The sequence below is a fragment of the Rhagoletis zephyria genome, unplaced genomic scaffold, assembly GCF_001687245.7.
Source record: "Rhagoletis zephyria isolate East Lansing unplaced genomic scaffold, Rhagoletis_zephyria_1.1 Rzeph_scaffold_00739, whole genome shotgun sequence".
Lineage (NCBI taxonomy): Eukaryota > Metazoa > Arthropoda > Insecta > Diptera > Tephritidae > Rhagoletis > Rhagoletis zephyria.
The window spans coordinates 110462-126671 of NW_016157823.1; the positions used below are offsets into that span (position 1 = coordinate 110462).

Sequence of the window (16210 nt, forward strand, 5' to 3'; positions counted from 1 at the left end):
ATAATAAGTGGAAGGTGAAGTAAAACCGTGATTCAATAATTAAAGGTTTGCTCATTAGTGACATTAGAGTTTTGACACTCCCTTAGCTCCCTTACAAAACCTTTGCACACACACACGAACCCACACACAGTGCCTTGCTAAGGAGGTGAAGTGAAAAACTTCAATTGAAGTGACAGCGGCAGCACTGGTAGGTATATAAATACATATGTATATCGAAGTATAATTCTTGCTTTAACCATTCCATCGATCAACTGATATTACTTTTTCGAAGAACACAGCTAAAAGCGCTACGGAATTTTGCAAGCATTGCTAGTATTGTAAGCTATAAATAGCAACTATGTGCGTACATACATTAGCTCTAATTCTGTCGATTAGATACAAGCATTTCCATAGTCGTTACCAGTACCTGGGGTCAGGAAAAAAAGTTATTTAAACAACCTAACCAAAAAATACAAGTCGACATACTAACACCAAAAAATTTTGCTATCCCTGGCATTAAAGTTGTAATTTTAGAGTGAGTGCTAGAACAAGATTAATAGTTTTATTGACCGGTTTTTACTACTACAGTTGAATCTCGAAAAAGTTAAACCAAATGTCCCAAGGGTTATTCACTTTTTCGAATTATTAACTTTTCGAAGCGGTTTTCAAAAAAACAAAAGTATAATAATAAACGAAGAAGTTTTAGGAAATAACATGTCAAATTTATTTCAATTACTTAGTTTTCATCATTACGGAAAATAAACTTGGATTTAATATGCTGGTAATTCTGGCTTAAGAGAGCTTTCTTGTTTGCTTTTTCATGCATATGTGCTCGCCACTGCTTTAGATACACCATAATCCAACGCCAATCGATACCGTATCGATTTTTTTTTTAATTACTTTTTAGTGTAGATTTAATCCCATTTGCGATGACTTTTTCTGCTTTGTTGCCATCTTATAAACATACAAACAATACAAAACTCACAAATTCAAACGCTCACGACAAAAATAAATTCGGGGAATACCCGTAAACAAATTGAGTTTGGGCTTGTTTTTGATGCCAAACAAATGGTTGGTTTGAAAAATTTATAAGCTCAGAAAAGTCAACCCAAAATTTAACTTTTTAGAGCGGTACATGAACGCTGACATTCGGTTAACTTAGCCGAGCGATTAACTTTTGCGCGAGTTAACTTTTCCACGATTCTACTGTACACGCCTATGCATGGGTACACAGTATATCTACACATATCGTCGTTTAAAGTACAAAACCGCGTATCGTTATTTTGCAAACCCGCTTGCTTACACGAGCTCTTGGCTCAATCCTTATCCATTCGTCCTGAAATATACTAGCCAGAAATGCGATTGCTTTATAAAAAGGATACCCTTTTTGAAATATGACTGTTTTTACTCTCTATAAAATAATTTATGCACCCTCACATACGCGGTTTTACATTTTCTTGATACGCGGTTTTGTACTTTAAACGACGATATACATATTAATATGTACACAAAGTGAAGATCACCCTGACAAATCAGTCAAACACTATCAACCGGTAAATTGGTAATTGGTACATACATATGTGCATCCATAGAACCTCCAAGCAACATACGACGCAGCACCATTGCAGCCATGTAGGAAAAACACAAGTTTCAACCGCTCTTAGAAACATATAGGTAAACGGATATTGTGCGCTCCTGGGTCTTGCCGAATAGTAGTTAAGCTGGTGTAGGTGGAAGTGGTTGCGTGCATGCAGTAAAGGGGAGAGGCACACTTAGGCCCAGTGGTCTGGTTGTGTCACAGTTTGAATTTGCTCGTTTCATAATGTAGGAGTAATTGGTTGGTTGGAGAATATTGGTGTATCTTTAGGATTAGTGGCAATGCATTCAATCTAATAGTGTTAAAGCTTCCTTGAAATTAAAAACAAAGTCTATGGTAAGAATGTTAATTAAGTTGACTTGGGCTCTGGTAGGCCCGGACGACAGCATTCCCGTGATTAGCATATATTCTTATGGAGAGTTTAGAATTATTGAACTCTGAGGCCATTAGATAAAATAGGATATTCAACGGCTTTATAAATCCAGTGCACTATGTGAGGTTTTGAGAGTCCCTTTCAGGCCTATAGTTGTTTTACAGACGCAGAGATCGCCAGCTCACTTACTAGCCAGGTCTTTAACGTTGCGCTGCCTGGTACGCTTTACGTCTGAAATGACGCCCAAAAATTTATCTCCATTTCACTAAAACCGCTTTTGGTTCCTCTTGGGAAGAGAGCCTTGACGGCTTTTATCGAATTGCAATTCAGTCTAAATTTTTTTTCGGCTAGGCACCTCGACACTGAAGGCGTTCTGCAACAGTTCGCCCAACACTTACGGACATTCACCATTTGGTGAAGATTAAGAGAATGGTAATGATAAACAGGATATAATATGTAAGTGGTAATGAAGATAAAGATTCATGTTAAGATTAGGATTAGGATTTGGATTAAGGAAAGGCTTAAGATTAAGATTAATATAAGAATTGAAATGTTAATTAAAATTATGTTTCAGATGTACATTAAGATAAGCTTCAAGTTTACAATCAAGATTAATATTAATATTAAGAATAAGAAAGACAAAGGCAAAGCAAATACAGAGGCAATGTCGCAGCCGAAGAAAACAAATTAGTTGTCGAAATTTACGAATACTAATCGAGCTAAAAAAATTTACCAAGTTACCAATATTTATAGAATTATCGTTAATTATAAGTTTAGCGAAATTTATCGAGTTTTCGTAATTCATCGAGTTCTTACAACTTATCGAGTTATCGATATTTATTGATTTACTGAAAGTTTTCGATTTATTGAAAAGAAGATTTTGGAATTTTCACAATATATCGAGCTATCGAAATTTCAAGGTCAAATAAGTTATCGAGTTACAACTGCTTATTGGATTTTATCGTATTACCAGAGTTTAACGAGTTATCGAAATTTTTCGATAGCTTTCGGAAAATATGGTGCAATAAAAATTAACAGAGTTATCGAAATTTATATAGATATGCAAAGTTTATCGAATTATCGATTTATGGCGAGATATATAAATTTTTAAGCTATCGAAACTTAGCACATTTATTGAAATTTTTCGAAAGTTATGGGAGTTAGTCAAGTTCTCGAATTTTGTTGAGTTAACGGATTTTAGTGTTTTTGAAATGCAATGAATTATCGATATGTATCAAATTATCGAAATTTATCGACAAACTGGAATGTTTCGGGCCAATTGCAAGTCTTGCCAAAGTCATCCAAAGACCTCCAAAGATGTATAAAAAATTTTAGTCATGTTTTAGTTCCAAAGCAGGAGATCCGGTAATAAAATAAGTTAGAAAACATTTCCAAGGGTCTTAAAAAACTAGAAAAACTTCGAACTTCCACAATAACTGGTACTCCTAGTTTTATAAAAACCGAAAAATGTAAAGTTTAAGTACGCTAATTGTTAGCAATTTCCTACTGGGAGCGAATAGTCGATTCGCACCCACCACACATGCTCCACGCTAATGGATTGTTGTACGATGGTTTGTTGTTGTTGCATTTGCAATAATAAATGATCAACGTCAATTTGTTAAAAATTTCTACTGGTTGGTGAGCAATCAACAAGAAATCAAAGTCAATCAATGCTTGATTTTAATTTTTTATGATTTCTTAATTTTTTTATTTTATAATTCTCTGTTCGCTCATTTGTTATGCGAGTTAGATCACCATGCTAGGGAATATTGTTCGGCGTGAAATTTTAAATTTTCGCTTTGACTAGACCACAACAGTCGCTCAGTATGCAGTTGGCGCCATTTCAACGCGTTCAAAGCAATAAATCATTTTAGAATTTCAGCACATGACCGATGAAGTAGACTGCTTTATCGTCCATTATGGCAAACACAAAAGGCCGATCGATGTTCAAGTTAGGCTCGAAGAAACGCCCTGACTTCTCTAATATTTGCGAGTCTGTGAGAAAAATACGAAAGAGTAAATACATACATATGTACATACATTTTGGGCGAGAAATCAAAATTGTTATTGGAGTTTGGACGTCACACTTACATATGGCACCCGATGCCTCAGAGCCCCTCTCATCCACAGATATATAGGCTTTATGTTTGACCTCTGACACACGAAGTGGTCTCACCGCTTCTCCAGATACCATATCGGTAAGCTCAGCATCATAAAATATTGAATTTAAACCCATCTGAGTATTAAAGATATGAAAATAAAGAATTAGTAAGGCAGTGCGATTAATGAGTAACAAATTTTATGCTCATCGCTAGTGGCAATTCGAACACTCACCGCCTTCAGCGACTCAATCAACCTCAAATCCGATTCAATTCTGAACTTTGGCATCACTATATCCAATTTCACTTCGCTCAGCGAACGCTGCACATATTGTAATGTGCTAGCACTGAGCACCCGCTCTAATCTCGACACTCCATCATCCAACTGATTAGGCATTAGTATTAACATACGCAGTGCTGTGCCTTTGTAAGGTAACTCGGCGGCCACCAGATCGAGCTCGGTTATCTCACCGTAGCGTATCTTCACATCCGTCCGATACATCATCGGCACCTTTATTTTCTCTACCGAATTTAAATTAAAATCTCTTGGAATTGTGACTTTTGGATCGAAGGGGTACAACCACTCAGCTTTAAAGTAGATAGCACTCGCCAACACCATTCTTGTGTCGCTTGTCAACTCAGCTGGGCTAATTACACTTTGTATTTTCCCATGAGTCTCTCTCTTGACCCACTCATTAATATTGCGCACTGTTTTTTCCCGGCTCGTGAAGTTCACAGGTGCCACTGTCGTTTGAAAATATAGATTGATGAGCTCATTGTAAGCCGGCAGCAATTGTAGGCGGTTGTCTATATAAATGCGATTAGCCATTTCGAGTTTACTTTGTGGTGACTTGACGGTTTCTTGCAGGAATTCCCAAAAATCATAAGCCACATGCTCTTTGCTGGGGAAATTTTCCAAAGCGAGCACTTTTCGCATCTCAGCTGCAGTTTGACCAACCGCGCCCAGGTACGTCATCGCTAGGCAGGCCTGCACCGATACTGGAGAAACGATGAGATTTTCATATGGCTGGCCTGTTGTAGTTGTTTTGAAAAAGTTTGCAGCAAATTCGAAGCGACTGTGGCTATCGAAACTACGGGCCCATCGCAGTTGCAATAAAATGGTAAGCAGTAAAACTGATTGAATAAATAAAAGGTGAGTTAAACAAACACATACATATGTATATACTTGACTATAAATAAGCTTCTTGAATTACCTGCTTTCGTCATCTCAGATGCTGCTTCTGATTCCGAGTGTCAGCTCAGTTTCAAGTTATAATGAGCACTAAACACGCAGACGCCGAAAATTGTTATTTATTTGAGAAGTCGAGAATAACTATGAAATAAGTTCGGTAGTAAAAAAGCTTTTCCATTTGGGATTTCCGCAATAAATTACACTGTACAGCAGCTGAAATATTCTTAACTCTACTGATACTAACCGTGTATTTGGGAACTTTTATTTAATATAAGTTTGTTGCATTCCTCAGGGCGGATAATATATTTACTAAGGGGGTTTTCAAGGTGTCAAAACAGTCAATATATCATAAAGTTATGCATTTTAAAACAGTTAAAATCATTTTATTTTTGCTCTGAATCACACAATACCAAGAATGCCAAAATTCAATTCATGAGTACCGTTCACTTAAATTTGTGGAGATGCTGTTAAATTTTTCGGCATAAAATTGCTGACTTTTTTTCCTATTACCTCTAAACTTTTCTAAATTTTTTTAAATCCAACTTAGCAACATCTTGTCGCCACGAGTCTCAAAACTTATAGACGAAGCAATCCAGTTTTTTGACCAGTTACTACCAGAGTAATTATATGCAAAAACCACATTTTTACCTGAATTTTAACATGTCACGAAAATAAAAAAAAAATTGAGAACATCACCGTTTTTATAAAAAACCGACCAGCGCGACCTCTAAAAAAACTTTATCTTTTTTATCACAAATAACAATAATTTGAGGTAGCGTTTATGAATTTCCAAAAAAAAAAATTTTTTGAACCACTCTAGTATGTATCTATGTGATCCGCCTACTAGGTTTACATATAAAAATATTATCCTCATTTTCGAGCTTGACTCCCTAATCTGTAATTAGAAAAAAGATTAGACATACAAAATTATAGTTATAAAATTATCTCAGATTAAATCGATAACTTTTTGGCGTCCAACCCAGTTTTATTGATTATACTTGCGAAGAAGAGTAGGAATTTCAAATGTAAAAGTAAACAGAAATTGACGTTAGCAAGGAAAAGAGGTGTTTTTAATAAAATATTAAGCTAAAATATATTTAAATATCATAGTATGTATAGCAGAAAAAATTTACCACAGTGGCACAGAGATAAAGCGTAACTTTTCCTCGAGTTGTGAGAATAACAAGCACAACCAATTTGACAGCTAACGAGCTTTGATTCAGATTATATTTATATGTAAACGTACTTTTATACTTTGTCGTTCGCATATGTTTACACATCAAATTTCATGAATACCTAGTACTCACGCCTTTTTTTTAATTCCTTCGAACTTGTGAATTTTATGAACGAAGCAAATCGAATACAAATCGTCGCCTGTGTAAAAGATTGTCGTAAGCGTCATACGTTCTTGCGTAACATACGACAATCTTTTACATATACATATCAAAGTATACAAATATACGAGTACTACTTTTATCAGCGCACAGTTACTCCGAAATTATAACCTCTATTTCATCTCGAGCATAAATTCGCTAGTGACATGTACCTCAACATTAATGGCTCTATCATTTAGTGAATGGTAGATGGAAAGATATTGCTTAAAGCGAAAAACCGGTTCTCTGTATTGCTTGGTGTATTTCTCTGCTGTTTCCTCCTTCATCTCAGATTTTCACCCCTCTATACAAATGAACATATAAGTACGTATGTACATATGTACATAAATACTGTGTGTAACTCAACTCGATAGGGTTTAATTGGTTGTTCGTAATAAAGTTGTTAAAATAGCTACGCTTACCAACAACAGCAATAAATGATCAGCGAAACAAAATGCCCAATTGGCAGAAACTAGATACTACGATCAATTTAGGCATCATCTCAATAACAGCAACAACATAAAATTAAACAGTCCTCCAATGCGTGTTGATGCGATGATTATTACGGCACTCAATGCGTCATTAATATAGCAGTAAAAAATCGGATTCCCTTGCCCCTGTTTGCGCGAAGTGCATGTGCGTAGTTTCAAATGAGTGCATGACGAGATAAGAGATTTGTTATGGGAGCGTGAAAACCTTAAACTAATAGATAGCCAGCCAGACTTTTTTTCGATTTTTTCCGTCGTCGTCGTAAATTTGTTGAATACGGTTCCAGACAAATTGTTTATAGAAGTATACAGAAACGAAGGAGTGATTTTTTCATTCGGGGAGTATGGACCCAAGCGCAAAAGAGTGGGTGAACCGCTACTGCCAACTAATTGCTCAAGCCCAGTATGACAGAGTGCATTGTTGCACATCAATACCAGGTCTGACAATGTGTTACCCAGGCTTGTCCACTTATCTAGGAGCTTCCCAAAGAAGTGGACTTTGGGTCCCCTTGATGGTGCTAACGACAAGAATGCTCGCGTACCAGACCGAGAGGGACCTCTCTGCGGCAAAACAAATTAAAATTTGTCCCGTCTACATATATACAACTGGTTTTCCTTGCTGAATGTACTCCGTCAACGCCGTTACGAATTCTGATCTCTTTTGCTTATTTTCCGGATAGTTCATGGTCACAGGCATTTGATGAACGGGTATACATTTTTCCATCTAAATATTTCGCAGCAGTTGATGTGCAAAAATTCTTACGAAATTCTGCTTGAACTTCGGAAGCTAAATTCTTCAGGGTAATTGTAGCGCTTTCTTCTACCCAATGTACCATCGAAGCTACCTGGTGGTCTGTTAATTTTTTTTTTCATTACCCCCTCCTCTGTTCTGACTCTATAACCTGACTGACTATACCCAAGTATATACAGTTTATTGTTAACATATAAGATTTAACACATACAATATTTACAATTATAATGTGCAAATTTTTTCACATTAACGCATACGTACCTGACATATCTCCTCTACATATGGGGCACTTATTTAAGTCAATGATCGGCCCAGTGCAATCCTGGTGAAGGAAATGCCCACATGGATGCAGGCGAACCACGGCTTTTCTCCGCATATCGATTCTACAAATCGTAAAATTGTCTTGAGTTCCATTGCTGGATATAATCAAGGCGAATTTATACAAGGTGGTGTTACTGGCGAATTTAGATTTTCGCCGCGGTCCTTCTGAATGTCAAAATGATGTGTTTGTTGTTAAATGGGTTCGCCTTGTTTACAATCTAAATTCGCCAATAACACCACCTTGTATAAATTCGCCTTGGATATAATCGTATAAAATTATGCACAGACGGACAAAACTATGTATACTACTCGAATGCTAATTCCAAATGTGTATTTTTTTTGCACACATAGATGTATGAATCCATGCCGATTCTTATCTTTAATTCAAAACTGTACTGAATTGTAAGATTATTTATTTAAAGTGGCTATGAAAACTGTTTGTAAAGTTACAACTGAATTTTTCTGAAAAAAATTTGTTTTTTTTAATCTCAATCGGGTTTTTCTGAAGTATATTTGGTATTTTCGGGAATACATTTGTGTTTTCCTGAAATACTATTGAAAAATGTGTAAAGTAATCAGTAATACTTTATGTTTAGGAGGAATGCCATTTCGTGTTGTATTCAGTCTCCGCTGGGTAAATAGTGAACAGCAGGAGAATATTTCTGTACACACTTTTGAAATAGAAAATTTTGATCTGTATATGAATCTTTTTCAAGTCTGTATTACATAAGTAGTATATAGACAGTACCGACCTTAACCAGCCAAAGGCGCCGGGCAAGTAATGTGAAATATTTTATGAAAAACACAAAAGTAAAAAAATGTGTATTCCAGAATATCTCGATTCTAGAGCAATTCGTTTTGTAACTATGAGAAAATGTAGTGTACACCGAGTGCAAAACTCACAACCAAAAACTCACCGATTAAAATTCAGTGAGTTTTTCTGAAGAGAAGTGTACACAATTTTGACAGTTAAAACTCATTCTCACACATGCCGAATCGCAAAATAAGGAAGTTTTCCCAAATTTGACAACTAAAACACATTCTCACTCTTCCTGAATCGCAAAATGAAGAGTGCACACAATTTGCAGTGTACACTTGAAAACTCACAGTTACAGAATAGAGCCCCAGCCCCACCAACCGGATTCTTTAACCTGTGCCAAATAAATACCGATATAAACATATAAGTACTACAAACACCGCAAACAAAACAAATACGTACGATCGGTTTCTAATTCTATTTTTCATAACCGAGCGTACTTGTGCACAAGGGTAGATATCGAACCGTTTGCGCGAAATTATCGTATGGGTCATTTTTCTTGACTCAAACAAAATCCTGAGAAATGTTCACTCAACTTACATAAGATATTGTTCATTTGTTCATGGCAAATACTTACTATTAGCTGATGGTTAATGTGGGTCTACTTCTGCCTGCGTTATTAATCCATCCTGACACAATAATTCTGTTTTCTATAATTTCCAATTAATATCTAATCATAATTACCTACTGATTGTTATCTGTACAGAAACAGTTCTAAGAGTGTTAAACAAAAATTAGAGTATGCACAGATTCACAGTGATCAAATTGATCCGACGTCTGCTAATCGGAACTTGGTAAAAATGAAACTTTTAAATCCTGCTACCAGGCGGTTAACCAACCACTGGTTGCGGGTTAAGGTAACCAGGCATGGTAGCTCTGCAATTATATAAACGAGTTTCTATTCTAGGAGGAGAACCTTAACCAAAATTGTAAGATATGGATTTCCAGTGACCAAAAAGAGGTTCACCTTAATGTTTTAGTGGGCTGCATTGATTTCTCGACTGCCGCTGAGTATTTTATGACTATGTAATAACTTTTCAGCGAATGAATTAATGTGTCTATTTTAGTATATGTTTGTGCAATACTAAAATGAAATTTTACGACTGTAGGCAATTATCAGGTGTCTCTGTAATATTAGAACGCATTTAATGGGCGCTGAGAAAAAACTTTAGTTTGGTATGTGTGCAAATTTCAATCATCTAAAATTACAACGTAATTTTTAACAACATTTTCGTTTAACAATATTAATAGCTTCTAAGTTTCGCCGCAAATGCGGCCGTATGAAATCGACAAAAAAACTTCAGTAAAAATTCATTATGATGAATCAGCCAGAATGTTGTGTGGGTCGTTGCAGTATTCGTGAGTTAGTTTCGTCCATTTTTCGGTTGCTTGTTGCATCGATAAAATGCGCCAAAGGCAATTTCCCAACTACCAAAGTGTTAACTTCGAAAAATGCGTGCCGCCCTGTAATTATAGTCGGCGTTTTTCGTATATAAATAATTGCACCGACGAAATGTGCGGACCATCAAAAATCACCAAATTCAAAATCACAAAAAACGAAAACCTTTTCCTTCGTCCCTGCCCAGTTGAATGCGCCAACAAACGAACCACGATGATGATCGCGTTACGGCAGACTGTGTGGCGTGTGAGTTGGATGCACGCATAGAGGGATTACATTTGGATCTGCGCAGATGGATGGATGGATGGATGGACTAATCGACATAATGGCAGTTGGTCAAATGATGTTGTTGCTACCAGTGAAGACTGCTTGTGCCGCTACTGATAGAGATTCCGACGCTGTTGCTGATGGTGATGATGACGCAGGCGATTCTGCTGTTGCTTAACGCTGCCGCTGCTGTTGTTCTTTGTGAGATTGATGATCGTCTTTAGCAACGACCATCCGTCGGAAATTAGGAAATTAGGTTTTGCTTTGGAGATTTTTTTTTGTGAGAATGCTTCCAGCCAAAATTTTGAAGAAGACAAAAACTGAACAGCCAGTTCTTGGTTGTGTTGCTTTTTTTTACCAAATCGGAATATAATTTTTGGTTTTTGAAGCAATTATTATTTCCTTTTAGTTGGGAGTAGGTCAGCAGTATGAAAGAATTAGTGGTAACAGTAGCAGACAGATAGGCACCACATTGCGAGGCAAAATATAAATGGATCTTATAAAGGGTGTCACATTTGTGTGTGTATATTTTATAAAAACAATTTAAGAGACTTAAGAAAGTTTGACTTTCAATAAAAAAATAAATAATAGCCTTTCATTGAACAATTTAATTAAAATTAAAAAAAAATTCAATTAAAAGAGCATTGTGAACTACATATATGGCTTGATAATCGTTAAAATATTGTTTGAGATTCCAATGAGACACGGCTTTTAAGGGGAAAATGGCAAATATTTGTTTGCTTGCTATTTCAAATGAAATTGAAGAAGTCTAAGAATCCTCTCTCCAGTATACCTCTCAGACTGGTGAAAAAGTATGACCTCCATAATGAAGAATAAAATCCAACTCATTTGGTCCCTAAGTTTTTTGCAACGGCTAGACATTGTGTATAAATAGATATTTGTAATATTATTCTCAATGGGTTTCGTATAGAATTTCCATAGATGTTTGATTCCTATCTTTCCTTTAATACCAAACATTTTTTTTTATGGAAATATATGCTGTATTCTAATCCATCTTGTTATCCGTCTCATGTCGGATATTAAAGCGCCGCCTTACGTTTATTTATTAAGTTTATTCCAATTTAATTTGCAGACAAGTCACTTTCAGCCTTTTGTGATACGATAGTCAGTTTAATTTTTTGTTCTTCGAAATGAACTTGGACGGAGGTATGACGGAAGTTAGTTCCAAATCCACCATTTGTTCACTCTGTCGAAAGAATCAAATACACTCATACCTCTTTAAACGGCCCCTCATTTTACGGCGTTTCGCTATAACGGCCTGTTTGAATTTAGGAAAATTCTTCGAACTGCGTTTTTAGTTTTCCTCTCCGACGTCACGATATATTTTATAAGGACTTTGAAATTTCAATGATATGATTAATTAACTAATTAAATAAAAGAGAAATAAAAATGTTTGCTACATAAGGGCGAATAGGTATTGAAAATGTCCTTTTAAAATTTTATCCTTGAATGTCTTTGAAATATATATATTAAGGTCTAATATACATACGACTACATCATAGAATTTCGTCATTCTAACTTTATTTTTGTAAGCCAAACATTTTATGAAAAGGGTTTTTTCAATACCTAATTGTCCTTGTGAATCAAACAACTGTATTTTTATTTTTTAATTCTGCAAAATTTTCTCTATTAGCAGCCATATCGTTATTCTCCGTTTCACTGAGTTTTTTAAATAATATTTTTAATTAATCAGAACTTTGAAATTTCAAAGTCCTTTTAAAAAATATTCTGACGCGTCAGAGTGGAAAACTAAAAACTTAGTTTTACTATATTTGGCTCATAGCTTCGTGTGTATTGAAATTTTTTTGAAGCCCCGTATACAGGTTTTTAACGCGCTACCACAACTTTTGTCAACTGTTGGCCATTTTGTACCCGCCATATTGTTTTTTGTGATCTCGACATTTGATTCTTTATTGGCATCTTCGACGAACTGCATATATACAGAAGTTTTCGGCCGGTAGCCATGCTTTTTTCCTTCAACTGTCGGCCATTTTGGGTCAGTTATTTTGCATTTCTGAATTTCGACCTGAAATTAACAATCAGCGACCTCGAAAACATATGTAGGTGTGGCGATTTTGTAGCTATCCAGAGACTTTTCCATTATTAGCTAGATGCTTTTTGGCTTAGCGACCACTGTGCTCCTGCACGCACACCTCCCACATTACAGTATTTTTGAAAATCGTAAAATATGCGATGGAGCAAAAATTTCAAAAATTTATAAACAACAAAACCTATTAAAAAAAAATAAAAATCATTTAAAAATTTAGCAAATTTTCAAAATTGATTTACAAGTTAGTGTATACATATACCTGACTTCAAATTACTAATAAATATTAGCGACTCTTGCGCATGTACTTACTTTCCCCAGTCCAAAGTATATTTTGTTCTTTTTTTAATCGCTCGTTTTTTCTGTTTTTTTTTTTTTGTTGTGTGTGCTTCTTTTCTCTTCATTATTAATTGCCTTACTCCACTACAGCCAATTTGTATCGACCATGTTGCACAGTTTTATTTTGACACTCCAAATTTCTGCAAATAAATCTTTGTATTATTCCATAATTCAGTTGAAATTTGCTGTACAAACAAATAAAGCCAACAGACAAAAGCATTTGCGATCGATGCATAAAAAACGCAAATTTATGAGACGCATAACAACGGGAGATGACAATGCAGCATGCAGCACAAACACATCATGCAACGCACGCAACACCACCTACAGCTTGGTGGGTACTTTATGTGCGCATGCGCGCAGTGCCAGAGCGCCTCGAAAAGCTTGAATGCAGAAAACAGAAAAATGGTGCAATTGGCTTAGCCAGCGTTCATAAGTCAAAGTGTACTCAAATAAAAAGTGTATAAAAGTGAAATTGGTCTGTATGTATAAATAAAAGGAACAAATAAAAAGCTGTCGAGACATACTATAGCGACTGCGCTGGTACGCTACACACTGCGCTAAATATGTATGTACACAGCGCGATTAAATCATTATTAAATCGAACATTTTTAGTTGGCAATTAGTGACGGCTTGCGTTAATCGCCCGCAAATGTGCATATGCAAATACAATTTATGTTAATGCTACTATTCAAGCGAGCTAACGTAAATTGCGAACATAGCAATTTGTTGCAATTATCGCCAGTTGAAAGCTGTGAAATGCTGATTTGCAAGTCATCACTTCCAATTCATTGCAATGCGCTGTTACTTGTACATATTTATTACCATATATAGTATATATGTATGTATATGTATGTATGTAGCATTATCTATGTGGTTATTATAGCAAATTAGTTGTTAATTCTTACGACGAGTTTAAAATGCTTTGAACTATTGATTGTTGATTGTCGTATTAATCACTGAACTCCGCTGCAATTATCGCCCATATTTGTTAAAATAATTTATTTACTATGACTTACTATTAGCTGCATGCCGTTAACGCAGTTACAGTTTTTATGGGTGTGTGTTTCCAATTTGCATATTGTGAAAAATAAATTAAAAGAAAATGCCAATGACTTATTGAACCCAATCAGTGGAGATTAATTATTGCAATTCCACAGCGTTTTTCTAATACATGTGTCAGTAAATATTGCAAATATAAAAATATACATTAGATATGCGTATAAAGTTATAAAAGGTTAACACGAATACATACACAACTCTATTTTTACTAAGCAAAGCACCGACAACTTTCTTGTTTAACCAAAGAAACGTACAAGTCGTAAATTTATGATAACTTACTTACAAGGCATCAGTGAAATCTCTATACTCTGAAGCCGGGACTTTGCACAAAAAATGGGAATTTTCGCTGAATTAAAGTCGGCTAAAAAAGCTGAAAATTACATAGTCAGGATGGGCCTTCACTTCTTTCTCTTCTCTGTAGCTGCGCCAAAAACTGTTGTTTCGCTATCCCCCCTTCTTTTCTTGGGCGCCAATAAGGCCGTGTCCGGCATTACCCCAATTGCTAGTCTGAAAGAGTAGCGGTCAAGCCGAGTAAGAGCTATACAACGCTTTTCATCAACTTGTGGCTATACATATTTCTCTGGTAGTCTGTCAGGTAGATTCAATGGCACATGAACAATGGCAATGGAGTGCAGACTACAATCACACACTACTGTAAATTTCACATCTGCTGTAAATTTTACGCAAAGTCTTTCTCTCGAATACTCCAAGAGGCGCTTCATCGGATCTTGTCATTGTACAAGCGTCTGCGCCATATACCAGCACGGACATTAGGATTGACTTATGGAGTGAGGTTTTCGTACGTCGAGAGGGGACTTTACTTCTCAATTGCCAGCTAGAGTGATTCTCCGTTGGGTTTCGATGCTGACAGTGTTATCGGTGTTAATTCTGGGTACCAAGTAAACGAAATTATCTACTTCCTGGTAATTATAACACACAACATTGACGCCGTTTCCAAGGCACGAATGCGCTGACTGTCTCTTTGATGACAGAAGATTCCTTCTCCAACTTAGAAAAGGTAGAACAGACTTGTTACCGACGATGTCGATGTCATCGGCATTCGCCAGCAATTGCACGCTCTTGTGGTAAATTGTTCCTGGGCGGTTCAGTGCTGCAGAGTCGCCCTGTCAGAAACTCCGTTTGGTGAAAAACGGCTTGTAAAGCTTTTCCAATTCTGACGGTGCTGGTTGTTAGTAAAATCAAGCGGAATAGAAATCGATCGTCTTTCATTCACTGATGCCTCGGTTTAGCTCGCATTTGCTTAGCTGTCGGTTTGTTTCGCTCAGTAAGTTAGATTTGTTCGGCTCTCCTGGTGTAGAGAATCCTTGTTCGAATCTGCGCAGTGCTTCACTTGGATGTACCGCTGAAAGGCGAAGGACTATGCACTCTTTTTTAAGTTCCGCAGGTGCAGTATTAGTAGTTTCAGGTCACACATTGACTAATAGGAACTTTCTATGGTTCTGCCTTGCAAGAAAATGTTTCTGAAATTTGAAAGTTATGAATTCGTAATATTCGAACGACTTTTGGTAGCGCACATGACAAAAGCGACCTGGAAAAAGGAGGAATTCAAAGTGTGATAAAATTCCTAACTCTCTACTCTTCGATTCTTTTTCGTTTTCTTGATTGCACGGCTACAGCAAATAAATATTATTCGCACGAAATGTGTCGACTTTCGAAGCACAGACGGCCAGAAACGAAAGGGCTAATAAAAGTCAGGCGTACACACGTGAAAGTGGACGAACAACCAATAACAACAACAATGACACCTTAAAATGCAACACCAACTCCAGCACGAAACGTCAGCCACACAGCAGCGCAGGCGCCTCTGGGCATCAACGCTTACGCGCCTCCATGCCTTCTTGAATGGACATTTATAAAAATGGCATCGTGGGCGCCCGTTTATGTGGAATTTCATTTAATGCACGCCAGCAACAGCGCACAGCAGCAATAGCAACAACAACAACAATAACAATAACAAGAGCTGCAGCTAAAGCAACGAGAGCAAAAATTGAAATATGTGCGCGGCGCTCATAAAAATGTCAAAAAGTTATGTTGATTTGGTTGCTTTTTCCCCCCATTTTCCTC

The 16210-nt window shown here is 36.4% G+C and overlaps 1 protein-coding gene across 1 annotated transcript; it reads right to left on the reverse strand.

Annotated features, from left to right (window-relative positions):
• Positions 1 to 3645: 3645 nt before the first annotated feature.
• On the reverse strand, positions 3646 to 5329 carry LOC108361354 (antichymotrypsin-2-like). Its single transcript, XM_017613954.1, has 4 exons — positions 5263 to 5329; positions 4284 to 5182; positions 4041 to 4185; positions 3646 to 3944 (listed from the first exon to the last, which is right to left on the reverse strand). The coding sequence occupies exons 1-4, from the start codon at positions 5273 to 5275 to the stop codon at positions 3820 to 3822; spliced, it is 1182 nt and encodes a 393-aa protein (XP_017469443.1). The 5' UTR covers positions 5276 to 5329; the 3' UTR covers positions 3646 to 3819.
• Between the last annotated feature and the right edge of the window lie 10881 nt (positions 5330 to 16210).

Bases quoted from the DNA above. Each gene is read 5' to 3' on its own strand.
- LOC108361354 (XM_017613954.1), bottom strand. The intron at 4,186-4,283 runs GTGAGTGTTCGA...TTTAATACTCAG, and splicing joins TGATTGAGTCGCTGAAGGCG to ATGGGTTTAAATTCAATATT. The intron at 3,945-4,040 runs GTAAGTGTGACG...TTTTTCTCACAG, and splicing joins TGAGGCATCGGGTGCCATAT to ACTCGCAAATATTAGAGAAG.